The sequence below is a fragment of the Ictalurus furcatus genome, chromosome 12 (assembly GCF_023375685.1).
Source record: "Ictalurus furcatus strain D&B chromosome 12, Billie_1.0, whole genome shotgun sequence".
Lineage (NCBI taxonomy): Eukaryota > Metazoa > Chordata > Actinopteri > Siluriformes > Ictaluridae > Ictalurus > Ictalurus furcatus.
This window is the reverse complement of record NC_071266.1, coordinates 9,617,880-9,631,464: the sequence shown is the minus strand read 5'-3', so window position 1 is coordinate 9,631,464 and position 13,585 is coordinate 9,617,880. Positions and strand designations below refer to the sequence as shown.

The 13,585-nt window shown below is 40.9% G+C and overlaps 1 protein-coding gene across 2 annotated transcripts; it reads left to right on the top strand.

Annotated features, from left to right (window-relative positions):
- Nucleotides 1–5,784: 5,784 nt before the first annotated feature.
- On the top strand, nt 5,785–12,893 carry fzd7b (frizzled class receptor 7b). Of its 2 annotated transcripts, none has more exons than XM_053638605.1 (2): nt 5,785–7,029; nt 7,464–12,893. In XM_053638605.1, the coding sequence occupies exon 2, from the start codon at nt 7,465–7,467 to the stop codon at nt 9,118–9,120; it is 1,656 nt and encodes a 551-aa protein (XP_053494580.1). In that variant the 5' UTR covers nt 5,785–7,029; nt 7,464; the 3' UTR covers nt 9,121–12,893. The 2 variants fall into 2 exon arrangements, with proteins under 2 accessions (XP_053494580.1, XP_053494579.1); XM_053638604.1 differs by having other exon boundaries at nt 5,786–7,146.
- The last annotated feature ends 692 nt before the right edge of the window (nt 12,894–13,585 follow it).

Here is a 13,585-nt window from a genome sequence, read left to right as displayed (position 1 = left end):
AATACTTTTTTTGTTAAAAGCTCAATTTGAAAATTGTTTCTGTTTATGTGACACTGTTTTCTGTACGAGTCCAGATCACGCCGATTGATGACGTGAGCAGAACATAATACATTTCTTTAATCGCAGGTCTATCATTAGAGGATCATCATCATAAATTCATAACCTCATAAATAAAAAATTCATCATAAACGAGATTTTATTATCTCGTACTGTGTGACAAGTAATAATCACAAAAGAAAAGAATCAGCCAGTGTAAAATAGGCTGTAGATCTTATTGAATCCTTACTGAACCTCAGCCAGGACGTTACCACCCATTGCATCAGAATAGCACGCAACATTTGCACACCAACTTAGCAACCTATGTAACCTACATGAGATAGGTCTGGAACTAAATTTAACCCCGAGGTCATAGCAGTGTGATCTGTTTTTCACGAGCTACATGTCTGCTTTTTACTGCTGAAAACACATGGACTGCCTCTGTGTGAGATGATGAGGTTCACATGGCAATGATTTAGATTGTTGTACTGAAGAACTGCACTTCCCCACACACACACACACACACACACACACACACACACACACACACACACACTCCCTGTAATTACACAATAATGCATGAGCTATATTGTGAACATATTCCTGGTTTAAAGGCACTAATGCAAACCACACTGGAATGTCATATATTTCCAGTAAATAGACTGATTTTGCGGGCTGACTGAATGATTTTAGTTGTAGACATGTTACTGAAAACAAGTAGCTAACTACAACTAAACTAGCTAGCTACAATACAAGCTACTGAGGAAAAACATAGCTAACTGCACCCACTGAAGCTATGTTCGACTTTTTGATATAGCTAGCTACAAGGTAATTGACGGTACCTTGCAATTGTGACTTGTCTAGCTACAAGCTACCTGTGACTTAAAATAGCTAAATTATGGCCAAACTGCCTATTTGATAAAGTAGCTAACTACAGCTACTGAAGCCACTTTGCAATTGTAATGTGTCAAACTTCAAGCTACTTATGATTTAAAATAGCTAAGCTAGGGCCAAAATACCATTTGAGAAAATTTGATCTACAAGCTACTGAAAACAAAAGCTAACTACACCTAATTGAAGCCATTCTGCAAGTAATTTGTCAAGCTACAAGCCACTCCTGATTGAAAATAACTAAGCTACAACCAAACGACAAGTATCTAGCTACACTACAAACTACTAAGAAAAATAGCTAGCTACTGCTAACTGAACCTATGTATCTTGCAGTGGTGACTTAAAATAGATAATAGTTACACAGCCAAACTACCCTTTTGATAAAGATATATTTACAAGCTATTCCGAAAAAGTAGCTAACTACTGCTAATTGAAGCCACTTATATAACTTGTCAAGTTATAAGCTACTCATGATTTGAACTAGCTAAGCTATAGCCAAACTACATTTGGCTAATAAGACAAATTAGCCAACTATAGCTAACTGAAGTTACTTTGTCAAACTAAGAGAAATCAAAGATTTTCCTTTTATTGTACAGCTACTTCTTTACAAAATAAAATATACATGCTTTATCAACCTCTTAGTAAGAAGCTAACATTACTTAACTGTAAATCATCATCATCACTAGACCACTACTCCTGATTCAGTTCATTTCTGGAATGATTTAGCTTGCTAGTTTTATCATGCTACTTGGTGGGAAAAGCTAGTTAAGACGTTTTTTTGAAAGTATCTCAGCTATTGCCATACTAGTAACATCACTTTTTTTTTGTAGCTAGCTACTCTCCAACACTGGATAACAACATTGAATAAATTGGATTTAAAAAAAAAAGATTTTAATGATTCACAATGAAATGAGAAATAACCACTGCTGGAATCCGTGTCTCTTGTCTACAAAGAATTATGTAAAAAAAAAAATAATAATAATTTAAAAAAAAAGAGAAAATGAAATAAAAGAAAAAAGGAGAGGAACGGAGCTTGTTGGGCGGAGGGAGTGGACGAACGTGAGGATGGATAGGAAGATGGAGAGAGTGGTGGAAGGAGGAGGCTAAATGCTTGTACATGGGACCGTCATCTGGCTTTCGTCAGCTCCACTTTCTCAGAGATGGAATGCAAAACAACAGAGGTCTAATCTAGAGTGAGGGAATGAGAGACAGAGAGAAAGGGAGCGCAAGAGCGGGGGGTGAAAGTGAATGGAGAATGGACTGAGAGAACGAGTAGAAGAAAATTGAAATAACTTTGTCAGGAGGGAAATTGGTGACCGTGATTGGTGACAAGACAGTCAAGGGTTGGGTGGGTGTTAAGTGTAAACATATAGTACATATAGAGTACATAACTCCAAATATGTATGTCAGAACACACACACACACACACACACACACACACACACACACACTCATGTGTAACCGTACACGTCTCAAACTTTCTGTAAATTGTATATATTAAGGTGTTCCACAAGTTTCAAGTGTTCATACATCTCTACAGTACTTACAATGATAACTGTGGCTTATCCTAAGCAAAAATTAGTAACTTGTGAATCTTTTAATACTACGTGCAATATAAACAGTAAACTGTGGACAGATTTAATCCATCTGGAGCATCTGGCGTGTCCCTCCACCCGCTCACCTGGCTCCTCCGGCTCCTCCCTAGGAAACTTTTAACCCAGCAACCCCCACTGGATCATCGTGATCATGATCAACAGTGAGCCACTGATGAGTTCTGCATGTTAAAACAAGCGCAGGGCATGAAAAAAAGCGGTGTATGATTGCATGTGTGTTTGACAGAGCGCAAGAGAGCGTGAGAGAGAAAGGGAGACGAAAGGCACAAGTGAGCAAACGTGATGGACTGAGATCAAGTAAAATGTATACCAACCTGTTACCAATACTATACACAAAGCAGGGGGCTGGGGTGCAGTTTTTTTCCTAAAATGGAGTTGCCCTGGTGGTTCTGTTTGACTTCTCGGCCTGCTCTGTTTACCCGCCGGTGCTTCAGCTATGGTCCTGAGAGAGAACTGAATGAATTAGAGATTAACCAGAGTGCACGAGGCCACTTGCAGTGATTTATCACTGATTAAACAGGGCTGCCATGCAACAGTTTTAACAGATGCTGGACAAACAAAAACAAATCCAGAATTAACGGTACTACATGTACTGATCCGTCAACTGTATAATATTATACATAATTGGGGTGTAACACAGTGCCACTATCTATATCTGTTTAGTGTTCCAAATATCAGTATCCATATTTCTGTATTCAGATTTTAACCCAGAGTAGGCACGGCCTAAACCGGAACTGATTCTTTTTTTTTTTGCTTGTTTTTTATTTTTATTTTTAAATGAACCCTACCACTTTCTCTCAGGAAATGCTGAAAAGAAACCCAGGGGTAGAAATAGCAGCAATGTCAGCATGGTGTGTGAAATCTGAATCTCACAGTTCCTTAACCTCAGCTACATCACTCGAGTCCATAATTGCTCTCAACTAGAGATATTTGCCCCGGGACTGGGGCAAATATCCCACTTACACAGTTCTTATTTTTCTTTCTATCTGCCTGTGATATTTTCTAACAAATTTAACTGGTCGATTTCCCAAAATATAAATAACTAGTAACCGAATTTAAACCAGCGTGACCCTGACCAGGCAGTTACTAAGGACGAACGCTGTAAATGCACCATGCAGTGCCACATGTTCATGTTCATGTGAACATGGTCCAAATATATCTATCTGTATTCAGACTTAAACCTCAACTGGCCTATGAAAGGATTTTGTTTGTTTGGTTGTTTAAATATGCACCCTACCACTGTTTAGAACACTGTTTGTCTGTTCATTCCGAACAATGCATTTGTATTCGGTTATATTCCTAATACCTAATAGCCATTATCTACAGGAATGCAAGCCACATAAGCATGAGTACGATGGAAAGAATCTGCAGGGAAATAGCACTGCATTGTCGAAGATTCAGCCTCAATGTGAGAATTACTCTGAATTGCATTCTTTAAAATCAAGGCAAAGTAGTGGTTAATACAGGAATTGTGACCTTTCATTGACCTCCAAAATGAGTCTGAGATTAAGTTACAGTGTAGAAAGAAAGGCAGCGTGAAGAGCAGTGAATACTGCTTTACAGGCACTTAATTACAGTTCAGAAATACTTCCACATCCAATATCCATGAACATACTTCAGTAAACAGTAACATGTTTTCTGTGTTAAAAACTCTGACACAGGCTAGTCTTTCCAAATCCCAAGCCCATGGGACTGTTACATTTTTTGCAGATCAAACCTATTCTTGGTGTTCTCATTACATGCCTTAGGGCCTTAACAATGTTTTGGCATTTTTACCACACTCTCCACATGTTGTGCTTGTAAGTTTAGGCTGACAAGAGAGTGAACGATTCACATTTCGCGACTATAAGTGATGCATATCGTCGTAATCTCGTTTGCAGCACACGAAGACCAAAAGGTGGTCTGGCACTGAGGAAACTACGGAGCAGTGTGAAAAATGACACATTGTCGTCAGAGCATGTGTGGGAAACAGACAGATAGAAAGTCGATCATTTTTTTTATATTTATAAAAATGTAGATTTTATATATAATGTTTGTATACTACGAAACAGGTCTATTCTGGTGGCCGTGCTCTCTTGCTGGATGACCCTGCCTCTCATTCACAGGTTTTCTAGGACTCACTGATGAGGATGAAAATTATGTAAATCATATGCCATGGCCTTCACAAACCCAATCTCAACCATTTGAGGTTCTTGGACTGACCTCTTAGACAGCGACAGCGCTCTCCAGCACCATCATCAAAAACACCATCTCAACGAATATCTTTTGTAAGTACATTGTTCAGTACAGGTACACTTGGAAAATCTAAGACAAGGAGCATTAAAGCTGTTCTTTTGGGATTTCCTTTATTGTTTCTCCCTTCAATCTGCTAAACTGATGCACAATTAAATTGAATATAACTGAAGTGATTCTTTGAATGAGATATCTTCAGAAAACAAAGTGAACACTTTGTTCTACTCTTGTCTTTTTTTAGGTTGCTTTTTGTGTTGAAACAGTTCCAAGCTGGGGTAAAAGAATGGGAAATAAGGAAAGAAAATTACATTCTTGGAAAGTTCACAAACATGGACTAGACAGCGAGAGCTTCTCGCTTGTGTACATTTACAGGCCTCAAAGTTAATCGCCAGTTATTCCGAACATTTCTGCAAGTTCTGCAAGAACGTCCACATACCATATAATTTTTGCTGCGTGGTTGATTGGGGTGTACTTGTATGGTGCTGTCCAACAAGAACCGCAGACATGTTATAACTGACAGCAGTAAATCACCAGCATGAACCGCAGACAAAGTTTGACTCAGTGCAGAAAATCTCACATTGTCATGCCACAGCAGTTAGTTGGAGTTAAAAGAATCTGCATTTGAACCATGTTTGCCCTTGGCCAATATGGGAGGAAATGACCAATTTGGTGACAAAGCATTTACAGACAATGCTATGTGTGTAAATGAAATCAATTCTTTGCTCTACTACATCCCTAATGACTACTACTTATTGCAAAACACACCAGCAGAACCGAAATACATCCTCTAAGACCCTGAAAATCAACAGCTATGTGTGATGTAAGCATGTTATAAAAGTATATTCCTTTGTAATTTAATTATTGATGATAGTTTGTTTCAGTCACGAATCGAGTCTCCAGCCGGTCCTAACGCACCACAATGATTTACTAAGACTCTCTGCACCAAGCGTCGCTATAAATATAACCTTTATTACAGCAGCCACTGACCCGATCTCTGCTCTTTAACCCATACAGCCAGCCATTTTTCAAACACAAGCACACACAGGTTCTTTTTGCACTCTCAGGCATCAATCCCGCATGTTCCTGGTCCATATCCTTTTGTTTTGTTAGTATGATAACTCACTGCCTGTTTGGAGTGGCTTTGGCATGTATACTGTGAAATGTTGGTGCAATAAATCCATCAGGGCTTTTCAAACAATAGTTGTACAGTTTAGTGCAAATGTATGCACACCATTAAAACCAAATGAAGAAGACACTTCTCAGTGGTAACTTATATCACCCATTCTTCTTGAGATACGTACATGCTTAAATATTGTGTATATATTGTTAACTGAGTGGGCAACACACGGTCTCCGGTTTGATCCCGAGCTTGAGTTATTGTCTGTGTGGAGTTTCTGTGCATGTTCTCCTCTTTGATTTCCTCAGGATTCTCCAGTTTCATCCCACCTCCCAAAAATAGGCCAGTAGGTAGATTGGCTAGTCTAAATTGCCCATGTGTGTGTGTTTCCCTGCAGTGGACAGGTGTGTGTTCCTGCCTCATGCCCGTGGTTCTCAGGGTGGCATCTGGATCAGCCCTGACCAAGATAAAGCTCTAACTGAAGATGAATGAAGTATGAAACTGGGAAACTAGAGTTATGTTTTGCTTTTCAGCCTGAAATCATACTTTGCTGCAAAATCTTTTGCACTCTATTCTACTATACTTTGTATTTTTCTCTATTTCAAAGCTAAAACGGCAACGAACACGTAATAATTTCATTGATCCTTAAACAATAACATATTAGGATCACTTCTGTAAAAGACCACTTTCGAAGTCCACAGATTTCCATTTCATCTCAGCATGCATTTCAAGCCTGCTCTTTCCAGTAGCCACGCCCACACCGATACGCTCGTATTTATCCAATGAGGAATTGCACGCTAGGAAAAACAAAGCCTCTGATTGGCCAGAACGCGCCGATGGTTTCAAGGCGCCCCGTGGAGACGCGCTGCGTGCTGAAGAGTGAATGAGGGAGGAGGCGGGAGGCTGGAAACCGTCTTCCCCTCAGCGCGAGGCCAATGTGGAGTCAGTGGATCGGCTCGAGTGAGGCGGCGGACGCGACTAACCAGTTTGTGAAAGAAAGTTAGATACCGGCGTTGTTTGGAACCCGGGAAAAAGGGAAGGTCGGAAAGAAAACAAAACAGTTTTCCGACGACGACAATGAAGTCGCGGAATAAGGGCACGGATACCTGAGTTTTGTGCGGAAACAAAAGAAGCTGGATTGTAAGTTTGTGAATAACGTTCCGAGAGGGGGGTCGGTTACGCTTCATCCGGGGATTTTCCTAGTTATTGAGTCTCGAACTTTGATTTTTTTTCCCGGCGGATTTATCTTTTTTTAAAGTAAGTGAATTCTTATTAATTGATGACATTAATTAAGGTTGTGTATTCATTGTGTACTGTGTAGTTAATGGGATACGAGAGAGAGCGGACTGTAGCTGGAAGTCAGTGGCTGAATCCCAAATGGCTCCCTGCTGGACATACAGTGCACTGCTTAGGCTGTAGGAGCCATTATTTTATCCCGTTTACACCTAGTAAACACGTGTAGGGATTTGGGAGGAGGTTGATATTCAGCCACAGGTGAAATTAGTCCTGGTTTTTGTGTGTGCGTGTCCCCGCGCGTGCGTTTTTTAATCGAAGTGTGTGGTTCACTTTTCCAGGATGGCGGTTTGGAGCCAGGTGGTGGTGCGCGCGCTCGTGGCGTTTTTTCTGCTCCTCAGATCGAGCTGTGGTCAGTACCACGGTGAGAAGGGGATCTCCGTGCCAGAGCACGGTTTCTGCCAGCCGATCTCCATCCCTCTGTGCACAGACATACAGTACAACCAGACCATCATGCCAAACCTCTTGGGTCACACAAACCAAGAGGACGCGGGTTTGGAGGTGCACCAGTTCTACCCGCTGGTTAAAGTGCAGTGTTCTCCGGATCTCAAGTTCTTCCTGTGCTCCATGTACGCACCGGTGTGCACCGTGCTGGAGCAGGCCATCCCTCCGTGCCGCTCTCTCTGCGAGCGGGCACGGCAAGGCTGCGAGGCGCTCATGAACAAGTTCGGCTTCCAGTGGCCCGAGCGCCTGCAGTGCGAGAACTTCCCAGTGCACGGAGCAGGAGAGATCTGCGTTGGGCAGAACACGTCGGACACCGGCAAGCCGACATCGGAACCGACGCCAGACATGGAAGAAAATTTCACACCGCGCCCGAATGATAGATTTGGTCACCCTTTCTCGTGCCCTCTTCAGCTCAGCGTGCCTTCCTACCTCAATTATAACTTTTTGGGAGCCAAAGATTGCGGCGCACCCTGCGAACACTCTCAGCCACACGGACTCATGTACTTTAAAGAGGAAGAGGTGAAGTTTGGGCGCCTTTGGGTCGGGGTTTGGTCCATACTGTGCTGCCTGAGTACTCTCTTTACAGTCCTCACTTACCTTGTGGACATGCGCCGCTTCCGTTATCCGGAGCGTCCTATCATCTTCCTGTCCGGCTGCTACTTCATGGTGGCTGTGGCATACGTCACTGGGTTCCTCCTGGAGGACCAGGTGGTGTGCGTTGGCAAGTTCGGGGACAACGGCTACAAAACGGTGGCACAGGGAACCAAAAAAGAGGGATGCACTATCCTGTTCATGATCCTGTACTTCTTTGGAATGGCCAGCTCTATCTGGTGGGTGATCCTGTCTCTGACCTGGTTCCTGTCCGCTGGCATGAAGTGGGGACATGAAGCCATTGAGGCCAACTCGCAGTACTTCCACTTGGCAGCATGGGCTGTACCTGCCGTGAAAACCATCACGGTGCTGGCGCTCGGCCAAGTAGACGGCGACCTACTGACGGGCGTCTGTTTTGTAGGCATCCATGACGTCGCGGCGCTGCGTGGCTTTGTCCTCGCGCCTCTTTTCGTCTACCTCTTCATCGGGACGTCCTTCTTGTTGGCCGGATTTGTGTCCCTCTTCCGCATCCGCACCATCATGAAGCACGATGGCACCAAGACGGAGAAGCTGGAGAAGCTGATGGTGCGCATCGGCGTCTTCAGCGTGCTCTACACCGTCCCCGCGACTATCGTCATCGCGTGCTACTTCTACGAACAGGCCTTCCGCGAGCAGTGGGAGAAGACCTGGCACATGCAGACGTGCAAACGCTTCGCCGTCCCATGTCCCGCTGCCGACTTCGCGCCCATGTCCCCAGATTTCACCGTCTTCATGATCAAGTACCTCATGACCATGATCGTCGGGATCACGTCCGGATTCTGGATCTGGTCAGGGAAGACGCTGCAGTCGTGGCGCAGGTTCTACAAGCGGCTCGGAAACGGGCAGGGCGAGACCACCGTGTGAAATTTTGGATAGACGTTCAGTTCAGGACTGCCATGCAGACATGTCTCAGAACTGCAGCCTGGATTAGAAAAAAAAATCTGACTTCTATGACGTAAAATGCCTGCAGGAGGACTTTGCTCAGATAATCCACCCACACCAAATAGATCACCTTGTGACACTTAAATACTTGAACTTTTAGCCCTGACTGTCTACACTTTTTTTTCTACAACTTTTGCATGACTTCAAAGGATTTTTTTTTTTTTTTTTTTTTTTTTTTTTTTTTATAAAGTGTTCGAAAATGCTTTTTTTTAAATGAAAAAACGGTTCTGTGCCTTGTCAAAAAATGCTTTGTTTGACATTGTAATGTCGAGAGAATGATCTCCACAGTGGCCAAAACGTAGTATTTTAATCTTGTGCCTTGTAATGTTGTCCAGACCCTGTATGTCTATTTCATCCTTTTTGTTTTGCACAGATAGTGCAGGATTTTTATACATGTTAAATGTCCTTTTAGAAGTAGATGCGTTCAGTTCATGCGACTGTAAGACTTCAGGAGTTTTTATGGTTTAGTGAAGAATTCAAACTGACGGGCTCGGATGATGTGGCTGTGATTGGTGGGATTAAATGTAGGAGTTCAGAGGAGGGAGGAAAACCCCTTTTTTTTCTTTTTTTTTTAAAAATGTCATTACTTTTTAAAGACATTACATGTATTTATTTAAAGTAAACTCATTTTTAAGACCATATTCTCCATTCAGCAGTTTCACTTAATAAAGTGAGTAGATTTTTAGAACTTCTTGATGTATTGATGTTTGTTTTTTTTTTTCTGAAAAGTTTCTTTTAATATTTTTCTGTGCTAAAATGTGGGGTTTTTGTTTTTTTTTCCCATTAGCTTGACTGCAAAAGAAAAATCACCCAATCAGCACAGATTTATTTTACAAACTATTTCAGTTTAGGAACATATATGTATAAACTTGTAGAATATTACCTGTAGTCTTTCATTCGAATTTTTCATTAGATTCCAGTCCAGGATTAATAACTTCCATTATCACAGAAATGAACGCAAAATCAAGCAATCTTCCTCCACAATATTCACAGGAGCTTGCAATTTTTCGAGATTACCGCAGATTTGGACCAAGACGCGTGATGTGACGTCATCACAATACGTAATCAGCCAAAGCCCTCTTTGATTCACGTGCGTCGAACACAAGTACAGCTAAAAGTTCTCATTTACCGATAAACATCACTCCGAAAGACCATGCGAAACAGTTTCATGTGACTGCGATTTCGCCAATTCAAGTCGTTTTCCACAAAAAAACACCAAAAACTCAAGTTGCATCGCAAATTTTGAAAAAACTTGCAAGCGTTCTGGCAACAATAACAAAAACTTCCGTGAAATCCTGTACAGACTACATAAAGGTGGGTTGTGATTTCCACCTCTGAACAAAATATGCTTCATGACTCCTGAGGTTCTCCAGACCTCACTTTGAAAACCATATTGTCTGTTCTCTGTCTAGGAACCGAGTCTAGTTTGTTTGTTTTGTTTATCCCTGTAGGCCATGTTTTATAGTGGTTGGTCAATTTGTGTATACATTTGCGCAAATTACGTTTAGGTATTTCTATACGTTCGACGTAATTGGTCATAAAAACTGATTGTAACACACTAACAGCTCCTTTTTACAAGCCTCCCTATTAACTGATTTGATTGGTGTGACAGTGTGTGCCGGAGGGCCAGAGCCTCTGAGAGCTACACGGTTATTTGGGAGTTCTCCAGGAAGTTTAAATGTTTCTTTTAAGAAGCAGGCCGAGATAAAAGAGCTAACACGATAACGGGAGATAATCAGGAGCTGGTGTGAAGTCTGTCGCGCTGCTTTTGAGGCGACAGGAAGAGTGGAGATGCGGCGAGGCACACGATCCCTCAGTCTTCCTCAGGCGTGTGCTGAAACGCAGTAGCTCAGCATTCCTCAGTCTAAGGTAAAAGCTTAACCTTGTGTTTGGGTTTGTGTTGGGGGTTGTTGGGGTTACTGTATCCACAGCTTAGCTCAGAGAGGGGGTTGGGGCTGAAGGCTCGAGGCAAAAACTTCCAGCACTAATGTTTGAGATACAGCAGTGGAAAATGTATTCATTTATTATTATTCTTTTTATAAATCCTCTTTGTAAATACCATAAACATACAACAGATGTGTGTTTTTTTTCATGCGTTACATTTTGTAGAACATAAAGGACCAAAATGAGAGAAAGGTTACACAATCAGAAGTTCATTACGTGTGTGTAGGTTTTTAGACACCTCACGACATTATTTTTCACATGCGGACTTGACAAACGTAGTGCAAGTGCTTTTTATTTATCCGCATACGCGATCACATAGAATTCATATGATATTGTGTGTGTTTGATTGAATTCTCATGTACAAGTTCAGCGCCTAGTGAAATTTTTTTCATATGACTCACATAATCATGTAAGGAAAAGCTTGAGTAATTGTAGCGCACGTAAGTACAATTTTGGAAGATTTATACAGTTGAAACTATTGAGTATTATTGATATTGTATACTTGTTCTCCAGTACTTAAGCACATACTTTTTACTTCTTACATTTTTGTTTCAACCTTCAAATTACTCATTAAATTAGCAAAAAAGCTTTTCTCTTGCCCAGCTGTTATTCCAATCAGGTATGTTTACGTGTTATTCGATTTTTATTCCTGCCATCCAATCAAAGAAACGGTTAGCTTTATGTCTCAGCCCCTCCAGGATTTCGCAATTTTGTGAAAATCAAGCAAACTCCGCAATATTCGGAGGAACTTGCAATTTTTTCAAAATTACCGCAGATTTGAACCGAGACGTGTGATGTGACGTCATCACAACACTCATTCAGCCAAAGCCTTTTCAATTCACGTGCGTAGAACACGTGTACAGCTAAAAGGTCTCATTTACATTGCTGTGAAAGGCCATGTAAAACCATTTCCTGCAATTCTATTTCGCCAGATCAAGTAGTTTTCCAAAAAAACGCATAAACGCAAACATTTTTTGAAGCCCCAGCAAAATTGAGCACTTTTTGGCCACAACAATCACACAAAAAAAAACCTCTGCGAAATCCTGGCTAGTTTAGCGGCTAGTTTTGTTTTGGTCGCAGTTTCCAATGCGGTTATTAAACTATAACTAACCAGCAAGCCGAATTTTTGATTGGTCTGATTGGAATATTGGATAGATATTTCATCAAATGAATAAATAAATGAAAATTCATGTCTGGATTGTTAACATTTGATTGGTTTAAGGAGATTGATTGACTTTCTCTCAACTAGATTTTCGACTCAATACTTCTACTTTTAACCACGTTTTTGACACGCTTTTACTTGCGTACAGTTCCTCTGTAATTTTTCACCCCGATGTGTCTGGAACCGAAGTCAAAACATGCCAAAAAAGATTATGGACCAGTATTCATTTATTCATTTTGTGTTACTGAACTTCAGATAATACCTCATAATATGACTAACTAGGAAAGACCTTTCTTAAGCCGGTGTTGTTGATGATAGTTGTTTAACTGCATGTCACATTCATTCCTCTGCACACACGCGAAAGGAACTGGAACCGCAGATTAAATCATTTTGTTCTAAATCTAACATGACATCCAATCATGTGGGTGTGACACTGCAGACATACGATCCTCGAACTGCTCATCGCATGCAATCTGTCAAACCAATTTAAACAATTGCTGTAATTTACAGCTTGATATGTGTGAAGTTTCTAGGAATACCCACCCAGTAAATACAAATTGGTCACTTAACCTCAAAATCAGGAAACATGTCACCTGCTAGGCCTGTTTTTAGTTGTATAGACAGAGGTGTGTTAATAATAGTGACGCTTATAATGCTAAATATGTCAAGTATGTACTACATCATGTGCCATGTGCTAGTTATGTGGTGAGCACAGATCAGTGCAATCCAGGATGTGCTGAAGAATCAGTATGAGCTAAAGATTTATAATCTAATTTGACGAGAGATTCAGGAACTCAAATCAAGCTGCGTTAACTGTAACTGTTCATCTAACCAAACTTGTAATGATAGATGTGATAATCTTACATTTAATTAAATGTCCGAAATTGTTTATCGGATTATGTATGAACAGGTTAGCTAGCTATATGTGTGAAAAACGTGAAATGCATAAATGAATTGTAAACAGTACTCTATTGCAGTGGTTTGTTTGCTGTCTAAGTTATCCCAATCGATTTTTTTTCACATTTGCTTACTGTTAACTTGTGTGTAGAACCGAAACGTAACGCTACGTTAATCTTAATGTAAACCAATCCAATTGAACCTGCAACAACTTCCAAATTCCAGTTTTAACCCTTGTTTGAGTGTATAAAATGTTTTGTACTTAACTAGTAAACATTTCTACATTGTAAAATGGATCAAATAATTGAAGTATTTTCATTATACATATTTTCAGAGAAATCGTTTTGATGAACTGCTAAAGACTAAGACCGATCCTGTTAGGTC